Source organism: Tigriopus californicus, chromosome 6 (assembly GCF_007210705.1).
Source record: "Tigriopus californicus strain San Diego chromosome 6, Tcal_SD_v2.1, whole genome shotgun sequence".
In the NCBI taxonomy this organism is placed as follows: domain Eukaryota; kingdom Metazoa; phylum Arthropoda; class Copepoda; order Harpacticoida; family Harpacticidae; genus Tigriopus; species Tigriopus californicus.
Window position 1 is genome coordinate 10,975,079 of NC_081445.1, and position 12,611 is coordinate 10,987,689.

Here is a 12,611-nt window from a genome sequence, read left to right on the forward strand (position 1 = left end):
AATGCTCAAGGAGTTATTTTAATCGCTATATCCAGACATTTCAGTTATGTTCTACAAAGGCATGTTGGCATGTTTCTTCCAAGGGTTCTTTTGGTCTTTAGTGGCAAGGAGCTCCAAATCCTTGCAAAGTCGACGACGAGTGGTCCTGGTTCGATGATGTCGTCACATAGCCCGGACTGCAGCTGGGAACGGATTGCTAAACTTCTCGACATATTCTTGCTCTTGAGCCTCAGACCTCTTCCCTGAACATTGAAACATAATTTGGCATCAGTTGGGTTGCTTTGTCAAGATAACTAAGACCATGATAGAGCGCAACGAAAAAATGATTGAATATTTTAGGAACCGGATTTGAAGGGTCAACCAAGTCATGGCACTGAGAATATGCCAAAATGCACGACGGACGGTTGATAGCCATTGGAAAAGTATTGGATAGGACATGCTCACGGGGGTCGTTACTTTCCCCTTTGGACTTGAGCGCCCCCTTTTTGATTTACGTAGGGATGTGTCAGTTTGGGCTGTGGGCATGAGTCAAGGATACGATCACAGCCTCAGTTTTGTTTGGATTTTTGTACCCCTTTGCGCCCAAGCGCCATCTTCCGATATGAAGGGATGTGTCAAACGTAAAAATGACACAGCTTTTTCAACCAACAATTGATATCTGTCTCAAAGCGAGCTCAAAGTTTTATCTTTTTATCCGTTCTAGCTCTATCCCTTGTTTTTTTGTGTACCAGCTCCACTTATTTTGATGCTTTTGTTATTGACTCACGCCATAGCCAAAACCTCGACACATCTCTACGTAAGTCAAAAGGGGGCGCTCAAGTGCACAGGGGTAAGCAACGACCCCCGTGAGCCTGTCCCATTACAATAGTGTTGAAATAAGCCGAGCTCTTATGCAAAAAACCAAAGGATAGTGCGATTGAAAAGATAAAACTTTAAGCTCGCTTTGACACAGAAGTTCAATTGCTGGAGAAAAAAGCTGTCATTTTTACGTTTGACACATCCCTACTTATCCGAAAGATGGCGCTTGGGCGCAAAGGGGTGCAAAAACCAAACAACCTGATGCAGTGATCATATCCTATTGGAAATGCGCAATAGATTCACAAGAGCTGGAGAAATTAGAAACAATGGATAAAAGGCACCAGAAAATGGTGATTTCAAGTATAAAAGGGCAAATAAGTAACCTCAACCAATACAAATATCTTATTACCAAGGTCTTGCTGAGCCACAAAAAGATGCGCAATTACAAAGCTCAGCATTTCAGCACTATCAAGGAAAATGTGAACGTTTTCGACTTAACTCTCTTTTGTCTACAAAGTACAAATGAAAAATACTTAGTTTTCTCCTCTGCCTCACCTCTGAAAATGATCGACACGGCTCCTTTGCTGCCCATAACAGCGACCTCTGCGGTAGGCCAGGCATAATTGATATCTCCACGAAGATGTTTCGAGGACATCACATCGTAAGCTCCTCCATAAGCCTGTATGAAAACTCCCAACATTATATCAGATTGAAACTAATACCAAACTAAATTTATCTTACCTTTCTGGTGATCACGGTGATTTTAGGAACAGTAGCCTCTGCATAAGCGTACAGTAGTTTGGCTCCATGGCGAATGATGCCTCCGTACTCTTGTCCTGTTCCGGGTAGAAAGCCGGGCACATCCACAAATGTGATAATGGGAATGTTGAATGAGTCGCAGAAGCGCACAAAGCGGGCTCCTTTGACTGATGCATTGATATCCAAACAACCTGGATGACACCCAATACGTTTTAATAGGGTCTTTATGCAATCCTCTCTAGGACAAAAGCGGACTCACCCGCAGCGTTTTTCGGATTGTTTCCGACGATGCCCACAGTACGGCCATTCATGCGCCCAAAACCGGTCACGATGTTCTTGGCATACATTGGCATGGTTTCGAAGAACTCTCTTTCGTCCACGACCCCGTGGATGACATCCAGGATGTCGTAGGCTGTGGTGTTCTCGAGGGGAACCACACTGTCCAATCCGGGCACGTCCACATCCCAAGGATCATTGCAAGGACGAATTGGAGCGGGCTCCTTGTTTGAACCTGGAAAATGGAGTAGTTTTATTTACAATGTACATGTATATCTAAACTTCGAGAAGAGAGGGATCTTTTTGGGACAAAATTTTGTGAAATAATTTGGGGTCTTTTGTGGCGAACATTTCGCTTTCAAAAGTTCTTGACGTAAAACTTTTTTGACGGTTTCTTCTATAATTTCCTTCATTTTCATGACTTTTCGAATGGATTCTCAATTATTCTTCGTTATCACGCAAATAAAAATCAAGAAATCTGCCGATTTTTCGGAAGAATGGCCAAATAGAGTAATCTAAAAGTGAGATAAATTATTGATGTTTTGCAAAAAAGCATAAAAAATATTTTTATTTATTGTTCTTATTATATTATTACCCACGTTCTGGTTATCCTGGAAAGAAACCATAAAGACATTGAGGAACAAAAGTGGCATTTAGTATAATAAAAGAAAGGAAAGGAAAGAAGAAAAGCGGAATATACTTCACAAAGGACTTTTTTAAGCACCCTAAAAATGTTGAAAAATTTGCAAAAGCAGCCCAAAAACGTTGGAAAATAGGAAATCCGCTTATTTCAAGATCATGTGGACCAAGGCATTTTTCAAGCGAATGTTTTGAACGATATAAAAACCAGAGACATAAAATGAACAGGTAAACATCTTACTTGGCAGATATCCCATAAAGGTTCGAAGTTGCAGTAAGGCGTCAATGTCGTTTTCGAATGATCGATGTGCCACCCCGGAAACAGTGGTATGAGTTTTGGCCCCGCCTAATTCCTCCTGGGTCACACTCTCGCCAGTCACGGTCTAAAAATATTGAATGGTTATTTGTATCCCTCCTCAAACGTAACAATACACATTGCGGAGCGAACTTCAACCACTTACTTTGACGACATCTGGACCGGTGATAAAGAGGTAGGAAGTGTCTTTGACCATGAAGGTCCAATCAGTCAAGGCCGGAGAGTACACAGCCCCACCAGCACAGGGTCCTACCAATGGCCGCAAATGAAGATAAACGAATCATAATATTTACTTTCCAATGCAAGCACATTACCCATAATCATGGAGATTTGTGGCACTACGCCAGAGGCCATAACATTGCGTTGGAAGATGTCGGCATAACCCGCCAAAGATTCGACACCCTCTTGAATTCGAGCTCCTCCAGAATCGTTCAAACCAATCACCGGGGCTCCCACCATCATGGCTTGATCCATGATCTACCAATACATTAAGAACCAAATCAAAATGACCAACTTTTTCATTTCAGGGATGCAAATGCTCCCTGTGTTTCGAAACTTTTGGGCATTAGAGGACAAGGTCAAATGGATTAACGATAATGGTGTAAAAACAGGTATGCTAATCTATTCACTTAAACTGGGTACTTCATTGCTAATGAGACTTTCGATGACGCTTCTTGCTGTTGACAGAACATTTTAAATGAACTCCAAGATGTAAAAGTCAAAAATCGATCCAATTTTAAGCAAAACGATCAAAAAACAGATGTGACGCAGTTGTGAGCAACTAATCAATTGTATGAATACGGAAATGACACTACTTTCGAGTCATTGGACGCTGTGATGGCTGACTTTACACCTCCGACCCAAGCATACACTAAGTAAAAGAAATTAGATTCATCTTTAAGGCTAGCTTCAATCTCAGTTTAGATTTCATGATATGTATGGAGTGACTGGTTCACTTTCACTCTTTGAAAAGTCCAATCTGTTAAGTGATTTGATAGACAATCTACAGGAAAACAGGGCAATAAAAGTTGCGATGGTCAAGCACTTGATATACACATAAATTGAATGTAAACTAAGCTAAAAGAATATTCTAATGGAATACATGTTTGACTGAAAGAGTTTTCCATTTTTTGCATCATTTCGCCATATTCAACATACGAATCTTTTCTCTATTTTAGCGAAAATTCCAAATTTCTTCTACAGCGAGAACGGAAAATTTCGGAATTTTTGGGGATGATCAGCTCTGTTCAAAATAAATAGCCCAAAAAAATTGACCTTACTAAATATGGGACTAACAACTGGCTTCGGAATTTCATCAGAGGCGATTTAAATCTTAAAGCAATTTTCATGTAAAACTTATTATTATCAAAATAAAAAAAATATATTTCAATTATTTTTTACCCGCTAATCTTTATGTGACATTTGGTCTGCCAACAAATTTAAGTTGGTAGACCGAGCTAGTCCTTGGAAGTGGGGTTGATCTGGAATGCTCATCAAAATGTTGTGCAAGCCTGCCTTTCCTTTCCAACCATCAAAGCAAAAAGGGATTAGGAGCTGTACCGATTAAGAAAATAAACCACTTATCTAGCAATCCAATGTCACTTCCGGGTTTCTAAACACCCCAGAAATCGTTAGAAACTAACCTTGCAAATTTTCTTGGCATGTGCCATGGAGAGCGATCCTCCGAAGACGGTAAAATCTTGGCTGAAGATATAGGTGGTCTTGCCATTGATCTTGCCATAGCCCGTAACCACGGAATCTCCGGGATACTTCTCATTTTCCATATTGAAGTCCCGACAAGTATGCTCCATATACATGTCATACTCCACAAAAGTGCCAGGATCGCACAACACTTCCACTCGCTCGCGAGCCGTCAACTTGCCCTATATTTTAAAATAGCAATTCATTGCTAAGGACTTATCGCTTTGAAGCGATGGATACATTTGGACCAAACCTTGTTATGTTGGGCATCAATCCGCTTTTGTCCTCCACCCAATTTGGCTCTAGCCGTTTGAGCCTTAATATCTTCTCGGACTTTGAGGGTCAACTGGGCTCCTTCCAATTTAGTGCCCAAAACTGAGGTAGTGGATGACAAAGCGGCCTGTTGAGAAGGTACAAAGAAAATAATAAAATGATTTTGACTGGCTTTTATCATGTGACAAAATAGAATTTATCTTTACTGTTTATTGTTGTTATTTAATGTAAAAACCACACAAATCATCAAATTTGATGTGAACAGAGTATTGATTAGGATCTATTGTGCAAATACTGTGCAGACATCATTCTGGTAGTTCTACAATCTTAACATGACTAGCTTTTGTAATATTTTTAAAAACATTCACAGGGTGGATCAAAATAGAAATGAAATTAAGTTATTAAAATTATGATACCAAAGAGAGAACATAACCTGAACCAAAAATAATGGTAGTTCTAAAACATATCTTTTAAAAAATAGGCATTGGGGTCCCAACTTATCGGCGGAGGATTACGAATTCCAGCCTTGTGAAACGTAAATGAAGAAAACTAATTTTTCAGGAAAGCCAAACACTTAATGTTGACAAGTTTGAAAGGGATAAAGGTGCTGAAGACAAAGGGGCGATGCAATTATGGATGGAACCCAAACTACAAAAACAAACTACTGTGTAATCCAACTACTTGACACATATATCAACTTTTTTTTCACGGCATCTAGTGATTACATAAGTTTTCACTTGTCACTTCATTCACAACAAAACCAATAAAACCAACCTGATTGAAGACATTGACTTTGTTGTGAGTGTCTTTGAGGATGGCAGTGCCCAAAATGCGGCTTTTCAGGGCGTATTGCCGTGAAACGGAGGTCCACATGGCTGAGACGAGATCAAAATGGGCCTGAACGACAAGTTTGGTGCTGAATGTACATGTACTATCTTGTATGTACTGTCTATGCTTGTAGACGTGTGCTGTAGAATGGTGCTTCTCTCCATCAACAAACGAAACGTGACCAGTTGGGGAGAATCTGTAACTTGCTGCAGATCGGTGCTTGAATTGGTTTTGCAAAATAGTGATGGGCCCACATTTCGATCCAGATTTCGGTTAATGCCTCGCCTTAAAGATGCTTAATATAGACGGTCTAAGGCCCGAGTTTGTGCTGGGGCGAGTCTGAGTGCACTCGAGTATTTAACTCGATTTTGCAGGAATTGGCAGGACTCGAGTCCGGACTCGTCAAAAAAATATTGATTTTAAAGTTAAATTTCGCAATTTCACGATGACCAGAGTCTTCTGCCGGACCCAAGTCCAATAAAAAGTCGAAGGACTCTCCTCAGAACTAGTTCTTGGTGTGGGGTCGTTGGTTTAGAGTCTGGAGGAGGCCGTGGAGAAGAATCGAACCGGGGACTTCTCTCATATTATATATTAGGACTAATTCCTTTGCCATGACTCTTCCTTAACAGGCTAACTTCTGGCTCCGGGGTTTGAGCACACACCAAGGATGACAGTGCTTGGCTTGTTTGCGCTGTCCCATACACGTGGTTAAAAGTCTGGTTTGATTCATAGAATTGGTTTATGTATTTCCGCGTGTATCGACCTGAGGGTAATCTGCAACACTGTAATCCTATAAGATACAACCTAATTCGGCGAGGAATCTCAAAGATCAGTTTTCCTTCTTGTTCATTGTTACCTTCTCAATCGGTCGTACACTATTTTTTTTTATTTTCCAGAAAGTTGGAACACACCTAAATGTTTTAGGTCTCTGCATTTGTCGAACTTGGCGACATCCATCCATCAACGCTCAGTTTTATCAAGTTTTTATATGATCCAGATTTACTTGCGTAGTTAACCAGATACGCAAGGATACAAAATGATTAATTGGCCCTCTTATCTTTTTGACGGATACACGTGAAGTTTGCGAATTATTAGCTTAAACATGCAGATTTGACAATGCTTTTCCAATAGGATTATTTGGCTGCGTAGTGAATGCCTTGATGTAAAGCTGAAGATTGGTGCCAAAGAAAGTTCATGTGTAGCTAAACTGCATCAGGCTTGAAATGGTGCCAAATCCAAGCCAAACCAAACCCAATACCAATGCAAATCATGTAGGAGAATCCCGGGATGTGTGGAAATTTCCGGGCCTTCACCAAGTTCTTAAGGGTATTGATCTTCTTGTCTGAATAGGGCGGATATCTTGCAACGCCCAAGGTCTCGCCAATGATGCCCATGTCCCGCTTTAAGACGGATTTCCGATGACTGAACGTTTCAAAGGTATACTTTCCATGATAGCTTCCATAACCACTATCGCCCACCCCGCCAAAAGGTAGTGTCTCCACAGAGAGTTGAACAATGGCATCGTTGAGGCAAACGGATCCGCTGGAGGTGTTGTCAATCAAGTAGTCCTGGTTCTCGGTGTGGTCAGAGAAAATGTATAAAGACAAGGGCTTGGGCTTCTCGTTGATCCATTGGGCCGCCTCTTGAACAGAGTTGACCGTGACAATGGGTAGTATAGGGCCAAATATCTCCTCTTCCATGACAGCGTCGTCTTTTGAGATTTCGGTGATGATGGTCAAGTCCATGAAACGCTCTTCCACGTCAATGTGTCCACCGAAAACCACTGTGCCCTTGGTTTTGTCTAAATATATAAAGATAAATATAGTTATGAACAAAAAATAATAACAACAGAAAATATTCGTGGATGAGCTTACCTTTAAGGCGCTTTAACCTCTGAACATGAGTGTCGTTAATGATGCGGCACAAATCGGGGCTGGCTTTGGCATCGCTGCCGAAAAATTGTTTGTAGTAAACCGGAATCTTGCTCAAAATCAGGTCCCGAACTTCTTCCGAACAGAGGAGATAATCTGGCGCCACACAGGTTTGTCCCATATTAGCCATTTTGGACCACACAATCCTCTTGATAGCGATATCCATATTGATACCCTTGTCAATCCAAGCCGGACACTTGCCTCCCAACTCCATTGTGCAAGGGGTTAAATACTTGTTGGCCGCCTCGCCCACGACCCTCCCGACCCTTGAACTCCCAGTGAAGAAGATGTAGTCAAATCGGTGCTTCAGAAGCTCAGTGGTTTCCGGAATCCCGCCCATGATGGCACGGCAGCATTCCCGGTCCATGTATTGATTGAACAGGGCCGTCATGACCTGTGCAGAGTGAGGGGCGAGTTCTGAGGGTTTGACGAAGATGCAATTCCCTGCCACCAAAGCCCCTGCCACTGGCACAAGACTGAGTTGGATGGGGTAGTTCCAGGCTCCCATGATCAGGACCACGCCATAGGGATCACGTCGGATGAAGGTCGTGTCCATGATGGTGAGTAGATTCTTGGCCACGTGCTCATCTTGAGGCCACTGGTCCACTTGTGCCAAGCATCCCCTGATGACGTTACGGGTGAATTCGACCTCGAAAGTGATGGCCTCTTGCTTGGGCTTGTGCAAGTCTTGAAAGAGCGCCTGCACCAGGATTTCCTCATTCTCATCGAGGAGTTTGAGGAACTGTTCAAGCTGGTGTTTACGCCAGGCTATGGGGCGTGTCTTACGGCTGTTCCACGCATTACGAGCCGTATCTAAGAGTTGCTTGTAGTCGTCCATCCTTTAGCGAAGTGATTCAAACAGACTAGGAACTATGACATTTCAAGAGGTCATAGTGCAAGTGCTCCTTGAACAAACCAAGTGAATGATGAGGTTGGTGATTGTAGATAAGTTATGCTTTTATCTAAGTACAGGGTGACCTAAGGTCAGCCTAATACCATTAATCACCGTGATGCTTAAAACATGTCAGGTTTATTTTCGAGGAAGAATACAAAGAAAATCCGCCCTTCAGCCGAAGACGCGGGTGACAGACATCGGAAACGAAATAGGGAAGGACAATTAGGCATCGGGTTTGGCGTCTTCGGCCGGAGCGGTCTCAGCAACAGTTTCGGCCTTCTTGTCGGGAGAAGCGGCTGCGGCTGGGGTGGTGACAGAAGCATCCGAAGCCGCATCAGTCTCCATTTCCATGGGCTCGGAAGCCACAGCAGGCTCGGCTTTCTTCTCGGCACTAGCCGCAGGTACAACCGGAGCGGCCTCTGTGGTAGCAGCAGCCGGAGGGGCCTCGGCCTTGGCCTCTTTGGCAGCCGCAGCTTCTTGAACAGCCTTCTCGGTCGCGGCTTTGGCCTTGGCCAAGGCTTCGTTGGCGGCCTTCAAATCCTCCTCCAGTTTTTGCTTCTCCTTATTAGAGGTGTCCAACTAAAGCATAACATAACGATACAGTTTTCGTCAGTTTGAGGGATGTAGCCAATACATACTTGAATCTTTAATTGAGCGGCTTCCTCTTTCAAGGTGTTGATTTGAGCATTGAGCTCTTCACGACCGGCAAAATTGTCACGCAGATAATCCAACGCATTTCGCGGCTTCTCAGGTTCCTCATACAAATGGACCTAGGTATTATCAAAATAACACATAAGCAACATATTATACCATATATCAAAGTCTATAGGTTACCAGAGCCTTGGTGAGTTGTTCCAAGATGCCTTCTTTCTCGAGATACTTGCGGAATTCCTCCCGCTTCACGTCCAACGGACTGGACTTGCTGGATGCGGCTCCAGAGCTCATGATAATGCGGATTTGATGCGGGTGGGAGAGCGGAGCCGGCGAAGGGAACAAGGACCTCTTACTGCGCTAATTCAAGTTGGGATCTTTGAATACAAAGCGTGCGGTGAGGAAGCAGTGTTGCCAGATGCTCACATGCAAACTAGAAGACGGGCTGGCCGGTGCACAGACTTGCCAAAGATTTTAGAAAGAACAAATAGTAATAATATCCCAGATGGATTCGAAGATATGGGAGAGATTTTTTTTTTCTCAAAGATTCTCGGGTTTGTATACCGATACAAGGGAATGAAATTCTCTGTAAGTCAAGGTGAGTCATAATTTATAAAATATTTGGTCGTGCAAACTGTTTGAATTAGCCGCTCTAGGGCACCCTTGAATGTAGGGCTGGTCTGGGATCGTTAACAAAAACCGATCTAAGTCACGTTTAAAACTTAACAATGGGTCATCTAATGCATAGAATCGTCTAAGAGAGCACGGCAGCAAGTTGTACAAAGTCGGTGCCCGGTTTAAGACAAAAGAAGATTTTAAGCCCCTCACAATCTTTTTATCCAAGTGATTGATTTTATGGCGCATTTCACATGAAATTCCTCGTCTCTCGCTAACGCTATGTCGTATCCCCGGGTTAGGACAAAGGGAATGGAGACATTTAAACACATACAGGATTAGGTAACGTTCATACCTACGTTGAATACTGTATAATCCCAATGATTTGAGGCGTTCCCAATAGCTTAATTTAGACATCCCGTCAATATATCTCGTGAAACTCTTTTGTACTCGTTCAATCTTATTTAACCCCCCAGCGGTCATGGGGGCCCAGATTGGGGAAGCGTATTCAAGATGTGGCTGGACTATTGATTTGTACAGGGTTTTCATAGTCAGTACATCTCTGGACTTGAATGTTCGATATATCCAGCCGCAAGTCTGAAAGGCTTTGGTCACTTTTGACTGTACATGCTCTTCAAATTTACCATCGTCTTGTAGGATTATCCCGAGATCCTTGATTGAATTTACCGATTCGATTGGGTTCTGGTAATTATCGATATAAATAGGGAGGTCAGTACCAACTTGGCCGTATGTCATAATACGGAATTTATCCCCATTTAATTCCATGTTCTGTGCTTGAACCCAATCATCCAACGATGAAAGAAATGAAAGAAGAACGGAATACCCTAGAAAACGAGCGTCATAGCTTTGGAGGATTATTAGGTGTCACATTCCTCATCTAAACTTCCACCTCCTCTTTAAAATGTCTTAATTTGCGTACTAACCAATGACTGAGCTCAATACAAACACATTTGTTTCTGATTATTTATGATATATGAAATGCTCATATAAAATAAAAGAAATTGCTAGAAATATTCCTCAGCGTAATAAAGGATGCTGAAATCGCAATGATCATGGTGCTGTAACTACAAGCTGTTACATGAGGAGTTTTTTTTTAATTTGAGGCGTGTTTTCACGCTAACCCAGTTGCTGATAATTAAAAAAATCTACCTTTGATGTACCCCATATTGGAGGGTTCCAGATACACTTGGGAAGCAACAGAAGCAAAATGTGTGCGACAAGTCTTCAGCCCCTTTGTCTTTGGGCAACCAACATTATGTTCTTTACGTTCTTTGTGTTCTGTTATTCCGATTTTACACCTTTTTATCTTTATGTATTTACAACAAACACAGTTTCATGACATGACGATACAATGCCCATCGAATAAGGAATGGATAGAAACCACAAAGTTTGAAGTTTCCTCTTTCAAAGCCCTCATGCATACGGTCACAATGGCTCTAAAAAAAGTGTCGTGTGGAATGAACTTGACAACTCAAACTATCATTTGGCATCACTGCATATTGTGCTTGAATGCTCCTGATTGTGCCTATGCAGCCTCTTTAGGCCCCTGAAATGGGGCTACACGGATCAGGGTGATGAACAGAATCGATGGTCTTACAAGATTTGGCCTGTTTAAGATCCGTTCTTAGGATATGCGCAATATTTTGGACAGAGAAAAGATAAACTGAGGCAAATTGCAAAGTTATGAATGCTGCTTCCAGTGACATGCTCCTACTCACGTGGTGTAAAACTTTGTCACTGTTGACCCCTTACAAGAAAATTATGCTCAGCCGTCAGCCGCGCATTTTATTATATTGGATCGCAATTGGACCACTATGTGATAAATTCAATTGTTCCTCTACGTTCCCACCATTTCAATATTAGACCCTCCACTCTTACTCGTTCCTCTCACCATACTCCTACCATTGCTTCGTTATTGATTACCAGACTTCCCTGGATAATATAAGTCCGACATGTTCTCCCCTGATTTGTGTCCTAGAATACTTTGTTAGGTATGACCTTGGGTATGACACACACTTGGTTTTCTTTTTTTGCACCAAACTCATGTGTCCAATTTCAGCATAATCGCGGCTTTCGTTGACGAGTAATGACACATTGATTATCCGTATGAAGGAAGAGAAGTGATTTGAAAGTTGCGCCTAAAATCACGACTGACCCATCTCTATGGATGGAAATTTGAAATTGAAGACAATTTACCCCAACCTGCGTAAGGATTGATTTTCATCGCCATTCATTTCAAAATGCTAATTTGTTTGTACAAACCGTCTTCTAAAATTAACTACGGTTGACAATAAATAATTCGGTCATTTTGAAAATTCACACGCAGGCTTCAGTTTTACATGGGCAAAGTTGGTTACAAAAATAATCGTCTTTAATACAGGTTTACATTGCTCATTTTTCTGTTAAAATGATGAAAAATTCATGTACCATGGATATGTTATTCTGAATATAGAGATTGCTTGAAACCTCAAAACTACAGGTTGATGAATCTGGTTTGTAATAACTGCATCTCTTCCACGTCAGATAATTTGCCAATACTTTAAGGAACAAGAGGGCTTTAATTTAGTGAGGATGTGATTTCTTGACAAATTAACCAGTTTAAAACTCCATTGCAATGTTCATAGAACCCTTTTCTTCATTTTCGTCATCTGTAGCAATGGAAATTCAAGGAAAAATGTAGTGCTGCTCCCCTCCCTGATTTGGGGATTTTTGCGGAGGGAAAATTTAGACATACTGACCCGGCCAACCAACCTGACCCAGGCATATATTTTCTGTCTTTTTTTTATTTGCCGACTTTGGAAGGAAATGGTATTCTCTGGACTTGAACAAAGATAAGAGTGCAGTGGCAGAATTACACCAAAAATGGCATAGTTAAGAGTTTTGTTGCACATCTCATTTGATGGTTGAA

General features: G+C 41.9%; 3 protein-coding genes across 3 annotated transcripts; all 3 read right to left on the reverse strand.

Annotated features, from left to right (window-relative positions):
* LOC131881825 (propionyl-CoA carboxylase beta chain, mitochondrial-like) lies at positions 1-5,808 on the reverse strand. Its single transcript, XM_059228794.1, has 10 exons — positions 5,537-5,808; positions 4,743-4,889; positions 4,432-4,671; positions 3,103-3,265; positions 2,934-3,037; positions 2,714-2,855; positions 1,817-2,068; positions 1,540-1,748; positions 1,354-1,477; positions 1-242 (listed from the first exon to the last, which is right to left on the reverse strand). The coding sequence occupies exons 1-10, from the start codon at positions 5,633-5,635 to the stop codon at positions 163-165; spliced, it is 1,560 nt and encodes a 519-aa protein (XP_059084777.1). The 5' UTR covers positions 5,636-5,808; the 3' UTR covers positions 1-162.
* Positions 5,809-6,557: 749 nt separating this feature from the next.
* On the reverse strand, positions 6,558-8,467 carry LOC131881826 (aldehyde dehydrogenase, dimeric NADP-preferring-like). Its single transcript, XM_059228795.1, has 2 exons — positions 7,465-8,467; positions 6,558-7,391 (listed from the first exon to the last, which is right to left on the reverse strand). The coding sequence occupies exons 1-2, from the start codon at positions 8,357-8,359 to the stop codon at positions 6,793-6,795; spliced, it is 1,494 nt and encodes a 497-aa protein (XP_059084778.1). The 5' UTR covers positions 8,360-8,467; the 3' UTR covers positions 6,558-6,792.
* Positions 8,468-8,532: 65 nt separating this feature from the next.
* LOC131881827 (large ribosomal subunit protein eL22-like) lies at positions 8,533-9,478 on the reverse strand. The gene is made up of 3 exons (XM_059228796.1): positions 9,251-9,478; positions 9,055-9,186; positions 8,533-8,995 (listed from the first exon to the last, which is right to left on the reverse strand). The coding sequence occupies exons 1-3, from the start codon at positions 9,359-9,361 to the stop codon at positions 8,639-8,641; spliced, it is 600 nt and encodes a 199-aa protein (XP_059084779.1). The 5' UTR covers positions 9,362-9,478; the 3' UTR covers positions 8,533-8,638.
* Positions 9,479-12,611: the final 3,133 nt, after the last annotated feature.